Raw genomic sequence first — 15,031 nt, 5'->3', positions numbered from 1 at the left:
GTTAATAGAGTATGGAATCATGAACTCTTCTGAATGTGTAATGAGATTATTCATTAAAGATATTATTATAAAAGTATTTTCAATCTGTCATACATAGTCACATTCAAATCAGTTGAGTAATTATGTAGTTGCTTTGTGACTAATGCAAAAAATTGAAAGTTAACATTCAAGTAAGCCTCAAATGCATTACAAAAACTGTACAAGCTTTGATGAACCTTTAAACAACAGTATGTACATAACCTTGGAAACCCATCCATAGAGTAGGGTACATCCCAAACACTTGTTTTTTCTATTTGGATACCTGCTCAGATCCTAATTGAGAGGTTATGGGGGGTCTCATTAAATGCACTCAGAGGATGACAACCCAAGCTGTTGTTAGGCACCTCATTGTCCAAAAAATGCAGAGTTACAAGACTAGAATGGATAGGCTCTTTTCCTCAAAGCTACTGCCCAAGGAACAACCACTCAAACACAAGGTATAAAATTTACAGTCTTTATATCACAAGCATTTTACAAGTTACAAATTTTAAGCTTACAACTATTTATAATTTGATAAAAAGTTATAGTATGCTTCTAGATGAGATTTTGTGTGTGTTTTAACCATCAACATTTTGGATCATACTCAATGCTCCATCGTCAAATGAGATAGCTCAAGAATGCCAAAAGATCATCTTTTCGCATTCTTGAGCTCTCTCATCCCGATGATGGATCATTGAGTATGCTCTGAGACGTTGATGGTTAAAAAACACAGTGATTTTTTGTTATTCTTGAGCTCTCTCATCCTAATGATGGATCAATGAGATGACCCAAAACGTTGATGGTTAAAAAATATACACAGTATCATCCAAAAGCATGAGATTATGGATTATGGAAAACTATTATCAGTGATAAAATATGTTTTAACTTTGCTTTCTAATTCTTCAATATTATGTTTTATAGATTCTTGGTGGACAAATTGGGGTGCGAATACTTAAAAAAATTAATGATTTTCCCCTAACATTTGTTCCAAACTTGTAGCACATCCAGTTGTGAGTATAATTGTTGCATATTTGAGGCCATCCTCACCAAAAGAAAGGAATAAATTAGCTTAAAAACACCTCAATGACCTTGTCTTTGTGAAATAGAGCCTTTGATTGCGCACAAGAAGGGTAGAGGGAAAATTAGAGAATCCCATTGATTTGGATGAGATAGATCCTTATAGCTATTGGGCAGGGTAGGAAGAGCAGCCTCGATTGTTTACTTAATACAAGATTTTTGATTTTCGGAGGCAACATTGGATGATGTGAGTACAATTAGAGATGTAGGAGCAAATGACATTGCTTAGGTTGAGGAGTCATTAGCATCTACAACTAGGATGGAGGTCGAGCCACAGCCTTCTACTGTGAAGCCATATAGGATCTCAAGGATTATAACCTCTACCTCTCCCCAAGTTTTCACTAGATTAGGGAAGAGCAAGATGTAAAATGTTGTATACTACTTATATTTTGACAATTGTCTATCAGGTTATCAGCCATCAAGACTCCGTATGATGATGCAATTTTGTGCTCATTTTGCATTCACATCAATCACAAGTACGAAAAACACTCTTGCATTCGTTAACATGTTCTTGTGCCTGCATGGTGAATTATGAAAAGGTAGACATCATGAGTACATCGTAGAGATTCAGCTACGTGTCAAAGGATTACAATTTAAATACTTTTTCTGCTATATCTTGGCCATCAACATTCAGATCTGCATTGGTTTTATTATGAGGTTCATTGACAATAATTTTCTTGCAGTTTGAAAAGGTCAGGGAGAAGATGCAAGTGAAGAGTCTACAGCCTATTCCTGAAGATGGATCAGAGGTCCTCAGACCAAACTGAGATTACAAACTTGTTTTGATAGATGATGGAATCTTGGGAACAATGGGAAAACCCAGTGCAATAGGAAAAAACTAACCAAAGGCACCCTTGTACCATCGTTATACATGCAGAGTAAGATCCTATGATAGTAAAGGAGAACATATGAATATCTTACTCTTGATTCTTGAAGATGGATATGATATTCAGACCAACCTAACATTCAAAGCATGTTTTGATACATGAGAGATTCTTGAGAATAAAAAAATAAAAAACAAAAAATAGTTCTTGTGCTATAGAAAACAACTGGGACAGAGCATGCATATACTGTACCTATGAATTTAACAGAGTAATAAGACACAAATGACAAAGAATACATGAATATCTAGCCTTTACTGTGCAGAAATCATCAATGGATTTAGAGCGTTTGATCACGAAGCTAGAAATGCATACACAGATTCACGAGTACCATTGGTTCCTTTTTCCTATTATTCAATATAAAATCCTAATTTTTGAAGTCAACATATTCATGAACTTAAAAACAAATAATAAAATGCAACACACATATGTCACCTTCCACCCCAATCCAAGAATACAGCAAAATCAAAATCTAGAAAGCAAAGAGTACAAATAAATCGGTCAAATTAAGGTAAAGTACAGTACAGAATAGTAATTAAATATAAAATCCATGGTAAGTGGATTACTAATGACAAGCATTCCAACCACAGTACAGTTATCAGAAGTTTCTTTTCTTTTCTTTTCCAGATAAATTCACCAGCTTACAAGAGGAAAACCATGACATGCAATGTGAATCTACTTAATGCACAATATGAAGACAATATGAAAATTGAACTTAAGAATATTCCATTACTCGCAATCTTTTCTCGAGCTGCAGTCTCCATGCTAAATCCTCACACTGTTTCTCAAGTTTATTCTTTGCTTCACGCAGTGCACCTGTTTCCCTCGCACCCTATCAGATCAGAAAAGACATCTTACAATTAGATATTAGATTCATTCCACTGAAAGAAGAAGATAGTTGCACACTACAATGTAGAATTATTCTATCCATCACTCAAAAGAAGCCTGAAGCTTGATCTAAAGATGTCCTTGCGAAGAAATAGAAGATACTGATTATATAAAAATGAAGAATCATCTAATGCAACACAACTTGAGAATACAATAGCAAAGGACTACAGCAAAATGTTCCCTCAACTTGAAGCAAAAATAGATTGATTATTACTGAAACACGGCTCAACCATAATTAACCCCCAATCTATTTCAATTATAAATAGAAAAGGGTACAACTCCGCAAAGCAGTAGAAACCCGAGGCTGAAAAACCAAAGCCTCAGGTGTCACTGTTCAGTGATTAGTTGGAGAAGCCACCAATGATATAATATGACACTTTAGGAATATCAATTCCAAGTGTGAGAATGATTGCGCAAGGTCCTGGGCTAAGGAAGTTGGACTGGCTAATCCTAGGAAACAACCAATTTCTCATAGCAATTTGAACTAAGTTTTAACCTAACATTCAAAGCCAAAGAACTGAGGGTAGCATAAAAAAACTGTTGATATAACCTATCCCTAAAATGTGAGCCACTAAAAAGTGATCCGAGAGGATTCCCAATGTTAAGAAGAGAGTGTGCTATGGCCATCAGAAATCCTTGCAGTTGTCATACATGGGTTGTCTACAAATAAGCTATCTGATACAATTTCAACCACAATGGCCTCGCACGTCAAATATGCAAACATCTAGTCATCAAGAAACCAAGAGAATTTGATTGCTAGCAAAAACATTCTGCAGATCCTAGAGGTGATAAAATGAGCAAATCTTATTCGGTCATTGATTTTAAAAATATCAGCCTAATTACAGCATTAACATTTCATATTGGGTAGAGAATGAATCTTCTTTTCCTTTTCTCATTCTGGAATCTAAGGATGGACCAGGAGAAGCCACCAACTTCCCATAAATCTTCCATTTACTAACTTTTAAGCATGCACAAGGAAAAAATATGCATATGTTTCTACTCTTCTGTAAATCTCTAAAGCTCTAAAACTCAACTGCCATGCAGAAAAACTATTTCTTTTGGGAAACTTGGCCATCTCACAACAGAAACACATTTGACTTCTTGTTATATTAATATGAATGAATAGAACAGGTTCTCCACAAACCACACAGCCATTCTTGTGCTCTTCTTTCTTCCAGTATCTTGACCAAAAGATCCATTCTTTTTCTCCACAGCATATCGCATTCGTGCATCAGTCTTCTCCAAAAGCTTCTAGAGCCATTAGAATGCTATCTTGTCAATAATTTTCTTATAGATTTACTAGTGCATAAATTGCCAAAAGAGATTTCAACTTATATAAAACTGAATTTTGTTATTTTACATTACTGGTCATAAGTACTTTGTATTGATATAGGCATTTCAAATAGAGCTATTACGATTGACATATGGCGGAAATTGAGACATCTGAAAAGAAATAAAGTATAGATAAAAAGAAAACAGAACATACATGGATACGAACATAATGTTAACCATGATAATCCCATTGTGGGTGTAATTTCATCCAAGATTAATATTAATCTGCTGCCATTCTCAAGTCCCCAGCTGCATTGCCCATCAACCACCAATCGCCGCCTAAGACCCAACCTCCTAAGGGATGGTTAGAGGCATCCCTTCACTACATTTTGACATTTTGTACTTGCTTTGATATCATGCTACTCATTGTAATCACTTTATGATATTTTTGATATAACAAAAATCTTCCATTTGCCGATTTGACAATTTAAAATTTCATTTAGTATTGAGAAGTCTAATTTCTAATTAGTGATTCAATATTCAAAACTACAATTTTCAAGTATTTACTATTTAGCATTTGGCATTTGCATTTTTTTTAGTTTACTTCTTAATAGTCTTATACATCTTTTCATAACTTGTATTTTAAGTACCATAAGTATAGTGCATGTAAGGAAACTTGCAACAAATAATATAACCATTTCCACATAACCCATAATAGATCTGAAATAAACACGGAATTAAAATCCACATGCAAGAGAATAGACAACATACCCACAAAAATTGACACAAGATATACCCTAGAAAACCCTCATTGAGGGAAAAAAACCCAGCCTCCAAAAGCATCCATCACCATGTATTATTCAACAAAAACACCATTGCAATACAACCATGGAAGCCTTCAAAGCCATAACCACAACTGAGCAATCCATGTGAACAAGCATGAATCCACACATCTCATGCCATGCTTCCAACCTTCACAAATGCTCCGTTCGCCAACCTGTCAAGCCTTGTCCCGCTCGACTCTTTCCCTTTTTCCCATCTCACTTTCTCACACCAACTACCCTTGTGGCTACTTATATAGTAGCAAGTCCTACAAAACCACCAAGTGGTATTACATAAACCATGTACTACCTAACCCACTAACCCCACATTTAATATTGGAATTTAATTCTTTTCCTCAATATTAAATAATTACATAAAATATTATCACAATGTTACAATACAACTCATCAAGTATATCCCATGGGAATATTTACATGTTGCACATCCATCTAGATGCAACATTACATAATAAAATAAAATAAAACAATATAACAATATTATGCAATGTGTGCAACACCCATAATCTCAACAATCTCCCACTTCTTGTATACATTGCATAGGGTCAATCTGTAGCCACATAAATGAACAAGGGAACAATCCCTCCCAGCACATCCACCAATCATGGATCAAAGTACATGAAGTGCTCCATCCTGGTACCCGCAACAAAATGAAAGTATCCAGCATCTCAAACATGAATGGTCTCACCTCCTATTATGTCACTGCCACCAAACATACATAGAAGCCATCCAAAGAGAAAGCCACCCAACCTGTTGCATTAAAGGATCATAAAATCCTCTACCAACTGAAATGCCAAGCACAAAAAACCTAATCCAAAGGTAATCACATGTATTTGTAGTTGTCAAAATATCCATAGCTGAAATAGCACACACAGCAAGTGCCAAACCCATCCAGCTATCCATACCTTCAAAGGTATACCAAGTGAATCTCACATCATCAACATATCCAATCTGTAACCTGCAATCACAAGCCTCAAGAGCAATACCTGTCACATATATACCATGAAGCTCCCACTACAAATGATAATGTCAAATCTATAACCAATCCACTCACAACATTTCAAAGAAGTGAATCCATGTAGTATCAAGGACATCCACAACACATAAATCATTAACCTGCAAAAACAACTCTCATAACAAGTCTCCAACACTCTCCCAAGTTCTCCACAACTAATAGAGGAAAGAGATAAAGGAATAACCATGTCATCTCTCACATGACATATATGAGGACAAATGAGTGATTACAATCTCTAACCAATCTCAAATCCAATGTAAGTGAAACCGAACATCCAGAAAGATAACCAAGACCAAAGAAAAACCATGCAAAACATAACCTGTATCATGTCCATCTACACACACCTCTAGATGTAAACTGTGCAAGTATGATCTCCTCAAAACCCCAACAAAAAGCCACAACACCCAAACCATACCATATAACTAATCATGAACGTAAGCCTCTCACAAGAAGATCAAACTCATAAATCATTCCTAATCCAAGGAATATGCCCAATATAAAACCATCTCCAAAACTCAACCAACGTAACAACATATGCTAATGGAGATAACCAATGCTAAACCATCTCTCAAATGAACCCTCCAGAACTAACTCATTACCTTAGCTCAAGATCCATATTCATTAAAGACAAGCATATACATAATGCACCTGAGAGAAAATAATAGGCTATACCCTCAAATAACAAACCGCCAAGTACCCAACTCATTTAAGAACAATCTCCTCTCAAGTCCATATCAGGTGAATGCCCCTCGGACTTCCTGCTAAAACCATCAACCGTCCCAACAAATACTTCTCTAATCCAAGAGAAATCAGCATCACCACCGTCTCTAAGTATCCATGAGCGCCTGTAAACAATCAATCCATGCCAACTCCAAATGCAACATAGCAATATCATGAAGTATTCAGCTTATGATCAATGTACTTGTTAGTGCTTATATTTTTCTCGCACCCTAGTATGTTTTAGTCCCAAGTTTTCTTTTTCTGAAGTTGAACTTGAAGTTTTAGTTTACCTCAACTTCAAGCTCAGGTTTGTGTCAGTCTTCATGTGTAAAGTCCGATCTTTTTCCTCGAGTTGGCCTTATTAAAGTCAAAGTTGAAGTTGAAACCCGATCACCCAAATCGTCAACTTCAACTTCAGTGTTGATGTTGCACACAAACGAAAGTTGTATGCAGGTTTCAAATATTCGAACCAAATCAAGGTGGGTCCCAGTATAGCATTTCCCAAGACATGCGAAGTCATGAATGGAAGGATTTAAGGCAGTACGTGTTTGGCTACGGCAAGATTTGATTGAGGGTTAAAATTGTCATGTCATGATCACTTAGCATAACAGCATACGTGCGGATTTGATGGAGTATTTAAAACAAAGCACACGCGGCGTCTTTTCCAAAACATGCCACATGAATGAGTAATTATTGCACTTACTTGCCAAATCTGTCCTGCGATCTCCTGCACAAATCATTCCTTAAATGCATTCATTTTAGCCCTTTCCCACTCATTCCACTTTCTCCAAAGAAATTCCAGCATTATCGGGTAAGAAGGGCGAGTTGTAGGCTCTGTCTTTGTCAAATTGTAAGTGCATTTCCATAACCCTTTGCATTTCAAATTGTGTTTGCTTTGTTTTGAGATATTTCAAGCCATATCTTGTAAACCTGTCTTTATTAGCAATCATGACGCTTTTCCACCCAAAATTGCCCAAGTTAGAGAAGCCTTCTTTGCTCAGTTCACTGCCTGAAATTCGTGATACGTTCCTGGTAAATAAAAATTTATCTGAGGTAATTGAACGAGCCAAGAACACCCAGTCAAGCCCTATTTAACAGAAGCTAGTCGATAGTGGATTATTAGAAGCCATCACTTTTCCCGCTGCTATCACATACCCAGAACTCGTCCTTGAATGTGCAAGCCATTATGACCCTATTTCTGGGGGTATTAAGAAAGCCTCAAGGGAAGTGATTGTTAGAATCAATAGAACCAATGTCCATTCGGCCTTTAGGATTCCTCACAAGGAACCCTACGAGCCATGGACGTTCGAAGACGCTGAGCGCCTGTACGCCAAAAACAAAAACAGCTATGACAACAAGATAGCTCAGTCCTAGCTTTTGAAACCAGCAGAGGGAGGTTCTAGACTGCCTAAGCCATTGACTATTGAGCATTTTATAAAAAAAATTGCAGACATCGTTCTTCTGCTGAATAAGATCAAAGGAAATGAGCATGCATTCCACTGGGAGTCATGGATGTACTTTTTCATACAGAATATCATTGAAGGGGTTAAATTCATTGATTGGTCTGACCTGATAGCAGAAAACCTACAAAGGGGTTTAATAGCTGTTAACAATTGTGGTCCATTTTTCTTGTCTTCTTATCTAATTTACATCCTAGCGGCATCTAAAGAATGGGACTATCTTCCACATGCACCTTGGGTTGATGACATGCCCATCTACCAATATTACGGTGATCTTCAAGAAGCTACATTATGCAAGAAGTTTAAAAGGGTAAATGATGTCTTTCTAGGGAAATTGGTATTTGAACTCCAAGGTCGGGAGAATGATAGGATGTCAGAAGAAGCTATGCAGGTTGTGCAAATCTATGGTTGCTATTACATTCAATTCCCCAGATTTACGTATATCAGAGTGGGTGGTTTTTCTAATGAACCTTTAAAACTACCACGCTATTGTTCAGATTCTGTAGTGTTATCTGAGATGTGTAGGCAATTTGTTTCTGTGATTGAGTCTTTTCAAATTTCAAAAAGATCTTCTTCAGTATTCTTCCCAATTGAGATTGGACACCATAGATGCCCCAGTCTAAAAGAAGCCATATGGTCAGCAAAGTCATTATCCCGCTTATGCTTTAAGCCTTTCATTTCTCGGTTAGATTTTGACTATGCTGGCTTTGTCAAAAACAATGTTAAGAATGCAGTATCTCTGGTTCATTCCTCACAATTAGAAGATTTTTGGGCAAACTACCTTAATGAATTTGGGGTAAGGAAAAGACTGTGGTCACACTTAACCATTAAACAGATCACTATGTTTAATGTGGAGCTGGATACTTATGGATTAAAAGATGGTGATTTTGAAGAAGTGCTTGATCAGTTTTATATTGACCAGATTGAATGCATGCCCATTCTTGAGATTGACTGGGAAAAGAGAGAAGAAAATGATGTCTATACCCGTACTAAAGATGTAATTGCTAGAACCGCCAAGTGGATAAAATTAAAGGCAGTGACTACTCCAGACCTTTCTGGGAAGTTTTCAAAAAGCAAAGATAAAAAGACTGCCAAAAAGAAAACTAATCGAGGTGTTCCTGATTCTGTTGCAGGTCCAGTTGAAGTTGAAGTTGAAGCAAATCCTGAAACACTTCAACTTCAAGTGCAAGAGGCAACTCCAAAGAGCAAGAGGATAACCCATTCAAGCACAAAGAAGGCATCAATCGTCAAAAGTAAGAACACTATAACCGTTGACCTGGAGGTAGCAGAAGACCCACCTATGGCGGATAATGTACCTAAATCCCAGAACTTGTCAGTGACTACCAAAGGCCAGGAGAGTAACCTCACTTTGGTCAAATGCTCCCCTGCTACAGCAAAAGATCAGGCTACGTCTAAATGGCTGGAGACATTAATGGAGAACAAAAGGAGCATAGTCCCAATATCCATGCCTATTGATGATTTGGTTAGTAAGTGTCTTGGTAAGACACCTAAAGTAAAGAAAGCAAGAACCGAGGCAAGGATTAATTTTGATAAGAATTCAGGACGATGGGCAGCAGAGATAGCTACACCACCAGATGGAAGCTCACGTGATTCCGTGGTTCCTCAAGACTACCAGATAACAAAGGTTGACCTGAGAAAAGGGAATCGCAAAGTAGACATGGAATTCTTTGAAGCATCTAATAAAAAGATCGCGCACAGAGTATGGAAAGATGGACAGGATAAACAAGAAATGAAAGAAACAATAAAAAACATGGCGCAATATATCAATGCCCTCCTTCACCCTGAAGCAAAGCCAATCCATGAGATGTCAGCCATCATTGATGTGTCCTCTGCGACCAATCAGCAATCATTGGAGAATCTGCATAAGTGCAAAGCGATAGCGAAAATAGTCGGTGAATGGGTTCAGGATGTTCTACATGACACTGTAAAACACATAGGTCACTTGGATCATGCCTCAAAGGAAATATCGAACATTGCTAAAAAGGTGGAGTCAAGCAATGAAGGATATGAAAAAGAGAAGAATAAGTGGGCAAAGGTGGTGATGTGGTTGGAAGATGTGCAAGAACTTGGCCTACAGAAATTCCAAGCTGAATGCCCCATAGCTGGTCTAGACAAAAAGGCCCTGTATGTCATCAAAGATTGCATCGAATGGAGGAATGGAGGAATGAAGCACTGACACAAGGAGTAACTGAAATTAAAGAAGCGTTGCAAGAGCTTAAGGTTATACACCAGATTATTCAAAATGACCTTAAATGGTTTGCCAAACAGTTCATGGGAAAAGAAGACGACTCGATTGCCCAATCGGATGAGATAATCAAAGAAGTTCAAAAGAAATTTCAAGAATGGCAAGATAAGAAGGCACCAGCTAAGCAAGACTTATCTAACGTGGCGCATACTGAGGCCATGTTAATCATCAATCTAAAGCACTTGGAAATGCATGAAGAAAAGATTGTTGAACTGAAGAAGATGAAAGAAATCTGGAAGCAAAGGTTCGCCTATATTGGTTTGCCACATCAATTCGTTATCTCAGCCTTTTCGACTGCCTATGAAACGTGGAAAACAGTGAAAGTTGCGGCCAGTGGAGACAACGCTACCTAATCAAGACAAGCGGTTACACTTAATCACTTAGTTACATTTTATTTTGCCATTTGTTTTTCTGGCATTTTCAATTAGCAGTTACTTTTCCCAAAGACAATTAACTCCTGATGGGGTAATTTTGGCAGAAGTCTAGCCCCATGGCTATATATATGTAATAATTAGTATGGTAGAGGGGTTAGAATTCTCCAGCGGATCGATAGACAAAACTATTTTTTGTTTGTGATTTTATTCCAAGTTAGAAGTCGCATTTCAAAATTTTTGCAGATACAATGAAACTCTACAATTTGATTTATGGTTAAAAGCTTTGTAAGTGGATACTATTATCTGCCTATTTAAATCAATATTTCTGAAGATACTATTTAAGCTTTTAGCTGTGTCTATTATTTGTTTTGAAATTGTCAATTCAGAACTTGGGATGCTGTGAGGAGTTAGTTTTATCGAATTTGCCTACTCGATGGTTTAATTTTCAACTATGTGGATCATCTTGATAATTAAAATCGAGTGGTTCTTTTGCATTAAAGTTTGTTTTGTATTGATGAGATAAAATAAGTTGATTTAACACTTTCAGCAGATCGTTTTCCTGAAAAGGTCATTCTATTGAGTTTATTAGATCAAAAAATTCTCATTATAATAAAGGTAGTTGCGCCTGTTTTCAGTGAAGAAACTTTAAGCAGAGAATTCCTCAGTCTCTTCTATAGGAATTCATTTGTTAGTGTACATTCTTTTCTCTATTTTTACATATGAACATTTATGAGAAAAACTGTTTACTAACAGTACTCAATACCAAGAAACTAAACCAAGATCAATGTCAAAGTTTCAACCATGGCCTTAGGAACATAAACATGACAACATGATCTAAAACATCTCAACCAAAGAGATAGCATGCTCCATATGGACATACTATAACATGTCACAACTCTAAATGCATATCAATAGTATACCATGACATAAAAATGAAACCATCCTAACTCCAAGGATAACATGTCAAATGAAAGCATAAACTACACCTTATCAAGAACTCCACTAGTCCTCAAGATGCAACCATCTCCACACACCATGAGGAAAAACCATCTCCACATACCATGAAGAACCATCTCCAGACACCATGAAGAACCATCAACTCCATGAGTTCTCAAGATCTAACCATCCTCACACACCATAAAGATAACCAAGTGCACCATGCAAATGTCAAAGACGCTTCTGCAGCAACATGATCTAAGACAAACCTCCAACATTTGCAAACACTCAATAAGTATATCAATGCCAAAAACTCCCACTCAACTGTGGTACCAAGTCACCTATGGCTACATAAAATCCATCTCCTACATGAAGATCCTCCAGGTCTACACTCACAACCAAAGTGTCAGTACCAAGTGAAACCAAGATCTCCAAATCCAAGAAGATACAAACAAAACAAGGAACTAATCATGCATTGTCACCTTATCACTGTCACAAGCTCCTACTAAATCGTGTATCCAAGCTATCCATGACACCATAATGGAAAACCATCCTCTAACCATGAGAATCAACCAAGGCATCAAACCATCAAAGAACTCAAAGTGTACATCATGAGCTCAAAAGAAACCAAATAACTGTAATCCTCAACCAAGAAGATATACCACCATAACCAAATCAGGACTCTAAACCAATGAACATCAAGGATGTACCTGTATATCCAATCATATCATGCCAAAATCCATGGCACTGATCACATCCATGAACTGAGCATCTCGCTCTCAATATATCCAACCTATCAGCATAAATTAGTCAACCATAATCCTCCACCATGACTGTACTTGGTAACAACATCTCATCCTTTCTATATAAAGAAAAATTCATAAATCATGTGACTTAGGGTATAGACAACCCAAATCCAAGCCACCAATCTGAATATGCATCAATAATGAAAGATCAATGGGCAAAGACAACCCATAACCAAGCCATAAATGCAACCTGTAAGTATAGACCGCTTACAACACTGCATAACTTGTAAACCCAACAAGTCATCATACATATCCAAATCAAATTATGATAACAATATCATCATAAGACCAATCTGAAATATTAACTGAGTATACAATGACATCAAATCTTATATCTTCAAAATATACAATGCCATAAACTCACAATGCTACCATAGTCAATATATACCATAAACTTTTCAGATTAATATAACACCAAATAAATCATGCCAAACCTACACCAAATCTGGACCAATGTTATAGAGCTCTCCAAGAGCTTTCTATTGACTACTTGAAGTACAAAATCTAATCTGTATGCCCAAGTTATGCCCTAATTCGTGCTCAAAATAAACATCTAACTTTCGGGCTCTTAAAATCTGACAAAATGTCAAAATCATAGAACCAAACCTACACCAAGTTGTGGTGCTCTGAATTAGCTTTCCAAGGCCTGTAAGAAGTCTGAAATTCAATATCCTGAGAGAAAGTTATAGTCGTTTTACTAAGATAGTCTTTTTAACAATTTCATCGCGATTTTTTTTTGTGATTAAAATTTCGATAGGATTAAATTTGACGGCCATCACGGGCTAAAACTAAAAAACTCTTTCATTTTCTCTGAACATGGCCAAACTAAGACATATTATATATTCAAAATTTATGGAAACATGGACCAGGATCCAATAGTGAGGTCGATTTTTATCCAGGAGGTCATTTCTGCAAGTTCCCCTTAAAAACCTCATTTAAATGAAACATCCAAAAAAATCCTTTTGTCCAACAATTTCATATGCCCAAAATATTTCAACATCCCATCATAACAGCAAACCCAAAACCCTCAAATCTGCAATAAACAACTCATATATCTTGCCCTTTCTTTTATCCTCTCATGCATTCCCATGGATTCAATCTAAGGTTACAATAACAAAACCCTAGCTCTGATACCACTTGTAAGGAAACTTGCAACAAATAATATAACCGTTTCCACATAACCCATAATAGATCTGAAATAAACACAGAATTAAAATCCACATACAAGAGAATAGACAACATACCCACAAAAATTGTGACACAAGATATACCCTAGGAAACCCTCATTGAAGGAGAAAAACCCAGGCTCCAAAAGCATCCATCACCATGTATTATTCAGCAAAAACACCATTGCAATACAACCATGGAAACCTTCAAAGTCATAGCCACAACCGAGCAATCCATGTGAACAAGCATGAATGCACACATCTCATGCCATGCTTCCAACCTTCACAAATGCTCCCTTGGCTAACCTGTCAAGCCTTGTCCTGCTCGACTCTTTCCCTTTCCCTTCTCGCTTTTTCAAATCAACAACTACCCTTGTGGTTGCTTATATAGTAGCAAATCCCACAAAACCATCAAGTGGTATTACATAAACCATGTGCTAAAACCATGTGCTACCTAACCCACTGACCCCACATTTAATATTAAAAATTTAATTCTTTTCCCCCAATATTAAATAATTATATGAAATATTATCACAATATTACAATACAACTCATCAAGTATATCCCATGGAAATATTTATATGTTGCACATCCATCTAGATACAACATTACATAATAAAATAAAATAAAACAATATTTATGCAATGTGTGCAACACCCATAATCTCAACAGTGTATAGCATATACAATGTGCACCCTCCCCCCGCCCCGCCATCATCCCCAAATTGGGACCCGTTGTCCCAACATCTTGGACACCAATCCCCCTATCCCTGATGGTGGTGTAACTATGAAGATTAGACTGTGCCTCTTGTTCAATCCCCATTATTAGCAAATGCTCATCATGGAGCCTCATTTCAATCAGCATTCTTCCAAATTATTAGCCAGCATTCATCATGCATCATTACAAGGCTTTCATGAGATTTCAAAACCATTCTACACAAATCATCAATCTTCTTTTACAACTAATCACTACTAAGACCTAAATTTCAAACTCCCTATAGTCTACTGAACATTGATACCTAGCTCAAGATGCTTCCTCATGGCACAGCCACAATTCTTAATGCTTGTATTTGGCGTGCAGAATGTCAGGTACACATTCTACGAAGATGCAGCTCAATAGTTGGAGTATTGGACAACAAATATTTTCTAGTTGGATTTCACATTTGGATGACTTTGACAAGGGATAAAAACACACCTGAATAAATAATGAGAAGCTTGCAATCCTCAAAGCGATAGATTTTACTCAAGTTTCAAATAGTTGGAACATCAAGCAGATGAGGAAACTATCTTCACTTTTCCATGGCTCCCCACATT

The 15,031-nt window shown here is 36.9% G+C and overlaps 1 protein-coding gene across 10 annotated transcripts in view; it reads right to left on the bottom strand.

Annotated features, from left to right (window-relative positions):
- LOC149575589 (myosin-11-like) overlaps nt 1-15,031 on the bottom strand; it is a 329,180-nt gene that overhangs the window by 146,941 nt on the left and 167,208 nt on the right. For all 10 annotated transcript variants that reach the window (XR_016360188.1, XR_016360187.1, XR_016360189.1 and 7 more), the window contains one exon: nt 2,710-2,808. Coding sequence is in view for 7 of the 10 variants with exons in the window: in XM_089815351.1 (XP_089671477.1) it covers nt 2,710-2,808 (99 nt within the window). In the remaining 3 variants the exon portion in view is untranslated. The remainder of the gene's footprint in view (nt 1-2,709; nt 2,809-15,031) is intronic.

Source organism: Cupressus sempervirens, chromosome 2, assembly GCF_028749045.1.
Source record: "Cupressus sempervirens isolate cs-2001-9-10 chromosome 2, ASM2874904v1, whole genome shotgun sequence".
Taxonomy (NCBI): Eukaryota; Viridiplantae; Streptophyta; class Pinopsida; order Cupressales; family Cupressaceae; genus Cupressus; species Cupressus sempervirens.
Note: the sequence above shows the minus strand (reverse complement) of the source record. Positions and strands in the feature narration are given on the sequence as shown.